The 8,088-nt window shown below is 55.1% G+C and overlaps 1 protein-coding gene across 1 annotated transcript; it reads left to right on the top strand.

Annotated features, from left to right (window-relative positions):
• Window positions 1-1,185: 1,185 nt before the first annotated feature.
• Window positions 1,186-2,388, top strand: LOC106978334 (G-protein coupled receptor 183-like). Its single transcript, XM_015076011.3, is given in 3 exon segments — window positions 1,186-1,258; window positions 1,261-1,685; window positions 2,029-2,388. Coding segments are annotated over 3 exon segments (708 nt in total). The 3' UTR covers window positions 2,239-2,388.
• Window positions 2,389-8,088: the final 5,700 nt, after the last annotated feature.

The raw sequence follows: 8,088 nt of genomic DNA, 5'->3' as shown, positions 1-8,088 counted from the left end.
TGATGACGTCATTCTTCTGTGGCCAGGTCAGAAAAGGTGCTGTAAAATACAGCATATTAATAGAAAAATTGAGGTTCAGGAAGGCCAACGGATCAGAAGACGACTGCCATCGGTAAAGACAGTTTGTCACTCACCGATCCCGAGAAGAGGGGACAGGCCACATCACAGGGGTCACAGGGGAAGCACCAGCGTCAGCCAGGAGACAGAGAGAGGCAGAAAGGTGGGCAAGAACTGCTGGTGTGATTTCTGCAGGACGAAACCCACGTGAGGCGGGGTAAAGCAGACTTGGACTGGCTAGTTTGGATCATTTCAGGGGGCTCCGGGACACAGGGGCTGCCCTGGTCGTCTGGCATCTGGCCCTGCGGGTGACTAGGGCAGGTGGAGAGTGGCCCAGACAGTCTGATAAAGGAGGTGGTTGGGGTGTGACTGAGGACTGGTCGGTTTACCCTCGAAAAGCACACTCGAGGAATTGGCTGACCCAGGAAGAGACAGTCCCTTGAGGGTCAGCGAGGCCCCAAGACGTGAAAGCATCAAAAGTCAGAAAATAACAGAGGTGGTTAATGCACGGAGCGTCCACGTCGCTTTCGGGGCACTTTTCAAGCCTAAGGCGGCCGTGAAAGAAATGAAGTGCCCTTCAGGCTGCTATGCTGAGGAAGCCCAGTCTCGTGAGGAGTCCAAGTGAGGGAGCTTTAGTTGACGCCCCTAGCTGAGGTTCCAGCCAGAAGCCAGCACCAACTGCCGTTCACCTGAGGGAAGTCAGCCCCACACGGTCCCAGGCTCTGCCATCGAGTAAGCCCCCGTTGTGACTTCCCAGCTGAGGCTCCCAACACAGAGGAGCGGAGAAAAGCCATTCTTACTCTTTCCTGTTCAAATCCTGACTGTGAACATAATGAAGTGTGTTTCAAGCTGCTAAACTTTGGGGGGGTAACATGTTACACAGCAATAGCTGCACAGAGCCCGACGTGGGGCTGGAACCCACGAACCACGAGGTCATGACCTGAGCCGAAGTTGGACCCTTAACGACTGAGCCAGCCAGGAGCCCCCAAAAGTTTACCTAAAAAGACACAGGTTTTTCATTTGCGTGTTGTTTCAGCAAATTTATTACTACTACAGAGGCATAGCCCCACAGATGCCATATTATGTTTTCTTTCTTTTTTTTTTTGTCTCCCCAAGGACCTCAGTGACATGACCGCCAGCATGGCTGACCCAAGCCGCCTCCTCCACAATGCCAGCTCCTGCCTTCCTCACTCCCCACCCCGGCAGTCAGTGTGACCCTCTCTCTGTTCTACACAGCCCTCTTGGTCTTCAGTGCTCTGGGAAACATCCTTGCCCTACGCCTTGCCTGTCAAAAGGGCAAGAAGATCAACTCAACGGGCGTCTACTTGGTCCAGCTGGCAGTGTCTGACCTCCTGTTCACGCTGGCCCTGCCTGGAAGGATCACTTACTACCCGCTGGACTTCAGCTGGCCTTTTGGTGAAGGGATCTGCCGGCTGACGGTGCTCATCCTCTACGTGAACACCTACGGGGGGGTCTACCTCATGACGTGCGTGAGCGTGGACCGTTACCTGGCTGTGGTCTGCACCCACCGGGGCCCCCAGCTCCGCGACGCTGGCCGAGCGCGGCTCGTCGGTGTGGCTCTCTGGGCCCTGGCGTCGCTGCAGACGGCACCCCTGCTCTTCATCCCCGTGACCAAGCCCGTGGCAGGCAAGCCGGCCTGCACGGAGTAGGACAGTGTTGAGGGAATCCTCAGGCTGCCCCTCGTGGTCCTGGTGGCCTGTGCCATAAGCTTCTGTGGGCCAGCGGGGATCATACTGTTCTGTTACATGAAGATTGCCTTGAAGCTGTGCAGGACAGCCCGGGAAAACCCTCTGAGGAGCCAGAAAGGCTGCCACCGGAGGGCCCGCCCGCTCACCCTGGTGGTGCTGGTGGCCGTGCTCGTGTGTTTCAGCCCCTGCCACCTCACCATCATCCGGTTCATGCTGAGAGAGATGCTCCATCCGCCATCTTGCCCGGGGACTGTCCCTTCAGCTCACCATGCCCCTCATGAACATGAACGGTGGCACTGACCCCATCATTTACTTCTTTGCTTCCACACGGTACAGGAAATGGCTCCTCAGCTTCTTAAAACTCAGAGCGTCAGCGTCTTCCTCCTCCCCCACCCAGGGAAAAGCTTCCTCAGAAACACAGAGTATCAACCAGGCTGGGGGCTCAGTGCCCTTAGAAGAGAATACGGTGTAATGACTCACCGGCTTTGAGACTTTATCTAGGGAGGGGGGCAGGACTGGGGGCCTGAAGCTTATATAATTTGAGGGGTGGGTTCTTTAAGAAAAAGAATACAGGGGAATAAATGCAAAATTAGGTACAGAGTCTTGGGTGGTTAAGTGGGGGCCCCAGAGCTTGAACTTGACAGCTTCAGGATGTAGCACCTCTCATGGACTGAAATAAAGAACAGGGGGCTCCTGGGCCTCTGAAGGTGGGGGGGGGCGGCGGGGAGAATTTGCATAATAAATGCAGAAAAGACCAAAAGAAGGAGGCTTCGAGTTTGGGGACGCAAATGTTGTAAAGAACAACAGTGCCCCTCCCTCCGAGGCAGAGTTTGTAAAAGCTTAAAGTTAACATTCACATAACGCCAAGGTTTCCCCGGAAATGTCAGAAAGCTCTGGGGACGCACCCGAGCTCCGGACCTGGCGGCACGCGGGTCCGGACGGAGAGGAGTGACAGGGGCGCGGGCGCCGGGCTCCCTGTGCGGACCAACCTCGTCCCCATTACCCGTGCGGCAGGGACACGACAAAAGCCCGGAAAGCGCACGGGTTTCTCACTAGCTGAGTGCCTGTCTGGAAGCGCTTATCCAAGGGAGCGTTGTTGACAGGCGATCCAGACGAACCTTTGATTGCACCTTCCCGACTTCAGAGCGACTTGCGGCGCGTTTGGACTGGGGCGATTTGCGCAGTGCCCTGCTCGGCGGTGCGTCAGCCGCCCCCGCCCATCCCTCGGGTCCCCGCCCCCAAGCCGCAGCAGGGGCTCTCCGCGGAGTCGTCAGTCCCTATCCCACAGTGACCTTCCGCTCCCGATGCGCCGCTGCGTGCATCTCGCAGTTTCTGACGTTTGGGGCACATGACTCTCCTCCGCCTCCAGTCTCGGGCTCTGCTCTCTGGAAGGGGTGTTACTTGTCACCTGGGCTGGGCGCTCCTGAGCCTGGCTGTGGCTGAGTCCCCTTGTCGCTGTCCTCCCACAGTGCAGGGCGCCTCCACCTGTCAGGAGAGGTGGTGCTCAGTCCGTTCTCACTGGTTTAGGCCACGAGGATAATTCCTCTCTTGCAGTCGGATACACTGCACCCCATCAAGAGGCCCCAGGTGGGGCGGGGGGCGCTCAGGGCACAGTTCAGGGTTGCTTTTCCTCCATTCTGCCTCGGTGTCTGGCTCCACTGGGCTCCGAGCAAGGAGGACACTCAGCTTTTGAGATACCCTCGGACACGATGGCCGTGTGCCCCTCTGGCCAGACAGGTCCGGGCATGGATGTCACTCTGGGGACACGATGGCCAAGTGCTCAGTGGAGGCGCTTCTGGCCTGCTGAGGCAGGGGGTGGGGGTGGGGGTGTACCACAGGCCTAAAGAATTTGGAACTCTGCCCTTGGGGTCCTGTGCATTCACCATGCAAGAGCCCCCCTGAGAGCCTCCCCCTCCCCCCGCTGCAGCCACCATGTTGAGTAGATCCCAGCTGCCCACAGTGTGTGCCCACACCTGGCTGGAGTGCAAAGCTTCCACTTCCACGCTGTTTGCACTAACCCACACTTATCAAAGGGGGGGAGGAGGCGGCAAGAGGGGGCCTGGCTAGCCAGCAGTGTGATGAGGCGGTGGGAGCTGCCTTGGTAACCTGGAGGCCTCCTCCTTGGAGACTGGCTGCCCAGACCTGCCTGACTTCGGCCCTTTCTAGTCCTTCTTGCCATTCTCTGGAGTTTCTCATAACCGGTCCACCCTGACACCGGGCTTCTCAGCTCCAAACTGCTCAGGTGGTTTACTGGGGCACAAGGAAGCAGGACAAAGGCACAGCCAGAGGGCACTGGGGAATAAAACAAGATCAGAAAGGAGGACCAGGGTTAAGAGATGCAGTGGCAAAGAGGTGGGGACAATGGGCGGGGGGAGGGAGCTGAGCTGAGAGCACCTTTGGTTTGCAAAGCCAGCCACAGGTGGACAGGGATGGCTTGCTCTTCAGAGGTGGTTTACAAAGAGGGACATGTGAGTTCTGAGGGCTGGACTCGCCAGGGGTGCTCCCAGGCCGGGCTCTGAGTGGGAATCCTGAGCTCAGGGAGTCAGGAGGGCAAAGTGTCCTGTTGAGGACTCATACCCTCACCTGGGCCTCCTTTTCCTGTCTGTAAACATTGGGACCCCGGCACCTATCACATGGGGTTATTATTGTTGGGGGGTGGGGGAGGTCCACGAACCAACTCATGTGTAAATCACTTAAAACTAAAGAGATGGAAGGGCACATGGGCAGCCTGGTCGGCTAGGTGACCGACCTCAACTCACGTCAGGATCTCACCGTTCGGGGGGTCAAGCCCCGTGTCGGGCTGTGTGCTGACATCTCAGAGCCTGGAGCCTGCTTCAGATCCTGTGTCTCCCTCTGTCTCTGCCCCTCCCACTCTCATGCTCTTGCTCGCTCTCTCACTCTCTCACAAAAATAAATATTAAAAAAAAAAAAAAAGCTAAAGAGATGATTTAAAATGAAAATGGACTGTGGCCACTGCAGTGTTCTAAGTGGGCTGGCACAAGTCACAGTAGTGGGGATATACGTCCCCTCATTACTGGGGCTGGAAGGTTGCAATGCCTAGGCCACATCCTGCCCCCTAGTGCAGTGGTTCTCAAAGTGTGGTCTCTGGACCAGCAGCACCTACAGCCTTGTTAGAAATGCACATTCTCAGGCCCCACCCCAGACCCACCGAAGCAGCCCCTCCGTGGCAGGGGCCCAGCACTGTGTGTCTGAACAAACCCTCTGGGCAATCCGCCCCCCCTCCCGGGAGACTTCAGGCAGCATCCTTCTTGCCCACAGTGTTACTTTGCTAAAGCTACTGTTACAAAGTACCATCAGCTGGGTGGATTAAAACAACAGAAATTTACCCTCTCACCCTTCTACAGGCTAAAAGCCCCAAACTGGTAGGGCTGGTTCCTTCTGAGCCTGTGGGGGAGAATCTGTTCCAGCCTCTCCCCAGCTTCTGGGGGCTATCTGGCGATATTTGGGGGTTCTTGGCTTGTAAAGCATCACCCGGATCTCTGTCTCCATTTCCACGTGGCATTCTCCTGGTACGTCTCCGTCTTTACCGAGGTCTTTTCATAAGGACACCAGTCATCTTGGGTTAGGCCCACCCTAATGACCTCATTCATTTTACCTGGATTATACCTGCCAAGAACCTGCTGCCAATTGTGGTCACATACCCAGGTACTGGGACTTCATCCTATCCTCGTGGGGGAACAAAATTCAACCTATAACACCCATTTCTGAACACCCCTGTTTCCAGACTCTTCTGAGCCCCACCTCCAATCCCTAACCTCTCCCCAGCTCTAAGCCCTCACACCCACTGTGAAAGTGAGGTTCGGCAGAAGTGGTGAGAGGGTCCTGTTTTAAACCCCCGTTAGAGTTTAGCTATCATGGTTTATTTTCCAGGCCCTATCAGGATAACTCCATGCCAAGATGGAAACATCAGGGTCTCCTCACCCTCCACATGGGAGGCCAGTCCAGAGTATGCCAGGAGGCCCAGGGCAGCCCTGAAGGTCAAGGCCCTGTGATAAGGTCACCGGGTCCCATTCCCTGGGGGTGGACAAAGGGCTCCCAACCAGCAGAGGTGTGCAGGGGTTTCTGTCACTGGGTGGAGGGTTTCATGATGACTTCTAGGAATCTTAATCACTTGACATTTTAAGGGGGAAGAGCAGAGTTTCATAAATCAAGTTTGTAGATACCCAAATGTTCCTATGGCCTCTTGGCTTTCTCCAGAAAGCATGTTTTCACTGAGAATCACATTTGCTTGGGATTTTGCTGCATACCACAAGTTACCCACGGTTTGGCTTTCACTATAGTTTTCTTTCTCACTTCACCAAGTGACTGTGTACGGGACAGACACAGAGACTGAGAAGCTCGTCTGGCGGGTGAGGGTTGTGGGCAGCCGGGCTCAGGGCCAGGCCTCGGCCCCCTCAGACACCCCAACCCTGTAGTGCACAAGTCAGATCACACTTCAGGCCATAGGAATCCCTCGTGACATGGATGTCCTGGTTCCTCTGTAACCACTGAAGTCTTGAAAGGCTTGTTTTCTGATGCCAAAGGTCTACACCACCTTCCTGTGCCCACATTCTTTGATCCCAAGAAGCCCTGAGATGTGTTCTGTTGCCTTAACAGCCCTGCAATGGCTGTGGGAGGTGGTCTGTCCTCGGGAGGCAAGGAGCCCTCTGTTTGCTAATGCCTGACATTATTCCCTTTGCTAGGCTGCACATAGGGGGTGAACTGCTGGAAACTTTGCCAGAAAGTCCCAGTAAACACTCATCAGCTGAATCCACAAGTGACTTCTCTCCCAGCGCACAGAGATGATGGTGAGCCCGTGCAGAAAGGGCAGGCTGTTGGGAGCGGGGTGGTGGGGAGGCATCTGGGAGGCTCAGTCGGTTAAGCATCCAACTCTTGATTTCGGCTCAGGTCATGATCTCACAGTCTGTGGGTTCAAGCCCCACAAGAAACAGCAGGGGACACCCCACTTCTGCTGTGAGTTCCAATTCTGTCTCTGGGCCAGTACTCGGCTTCATCAGTTCACACATTTATCAAGTATTAGCCCAGGCTCTGTGGATACAGGGGGACTATGGGGACATGGCCCTTCAACCTCATGGATTGTGTAGACCAGCAGGTGCCACACAACTGCAATCAGACAACGACAGGAGAATGTGTTCAGTGTTAAGTGGAGACTCAGACAACAGGAGAAGAGAATGGGGAGGCTGTCTGGGAGGGCTCCCAGGTTTGGGGCTGGAAGATCGGATGGATGGTGGTATCATTCCCAATAGGGAATCCGGGGTAAGATATAGTGTGGGGGTGGGAGAAGGTGGGCAGGCATATGGAGGTGTCCAGTACAGAGCAGGACATATGAGGCCTGAGGCCGAGAAGACAGATTTAGGGAGATTTGGGAGGTCTGAGGTGGACAATATTCTTAGAGTTGAGGGAGCCTGTTGTACAACGTAGGCTTTATTACTGTTCAGGAATGGTGGGGCTGACAGGTCAGCAGACACCTGCCATTGAAGAGCTAGTTACCTACGGTTCCCAAGAGGAGGGGGTGCGAGGCCACATGCAGATGCACCGGTGTGTGTGTGTGTGGGGGGGGGGGGGGTCAGGGGTCAGAGGGAACAAGGGGAAAGAAGCAGGAGCCTTTGCTGTGCTTCCCAGAGGCACAGTAAGGAGATTTGGGACAGGCCAGCTTGAATCACCATGCATCTGATTGTGGCCCTGCAGGGTGATGACAGGGCCCAGAGCGGCCAGAAGCCAGATGCTAGCAGGCTGAGGAGGTGGGGTCAGCAGGTGTCCAAGCATGCCTCAAGAGACTGGTCTCTAAGGATGAATTGGAAGACAGGGTAGGGAACGAGGGATGGGATTTTTGTTTAAACACTTATCACTCTTTTTGTTGTTGTTATTTGTTTTTGAGAGAGAGAGAGAGAGAGAGAGACAGAGAGAGAGAGAGAGAGAGAGACAGAGAGAGAGAAAGAGCAGAGGAGGGGCAGAGAGAGAGGGAGAGAGAGTCCCAAGCAGGTTCTGCACTGAGAGCAGGTGAGCCCGATGCAGGGCTCAAATTCACACACCGTGAGATCATGACCTGAGCTGAAATCAAGAGTCAGATGCTCAACTGAGCCACCCAGGTGCCTTGGGATTTTTTTTTTTTTTTTTTTTTGGGTGATCATAGAGAAATTGTTATGGTTTCAGTCTCGAAAGGGAAGGAGTCAGAGAAGAGGCTGAAGGTGAGGACACACAGAAGGAAGAAGACAGTGGAGAAAGTGGTGACCATTTTAAAACAAAACCTTTTTTCAGGAGGAGAGAAGGACGGGGGTTGGAGGCACAGGCACAGATGGTT

The sequence above is a fragment of the Acinonyx jubatus genome, chromosome A1 (genome assembly GCF_027475565.1).
Source record: "Acinonyx jubatus isolate Ajub_Pintada_27869175 chromosome A1, VMU_Ajub_asm_v1.0, whole genome shotgun sequence".
Taxonomy (NCBI): domain Eukaryota; kingdom Metazoa; phylum Chordata; class Mammalia; order Carnivora; family Felidae; genus Acinonyx; species Acinonyx jubatus.
This window is presented reverse-complemented; position numbering and strand designations above follow the sequence as displayed.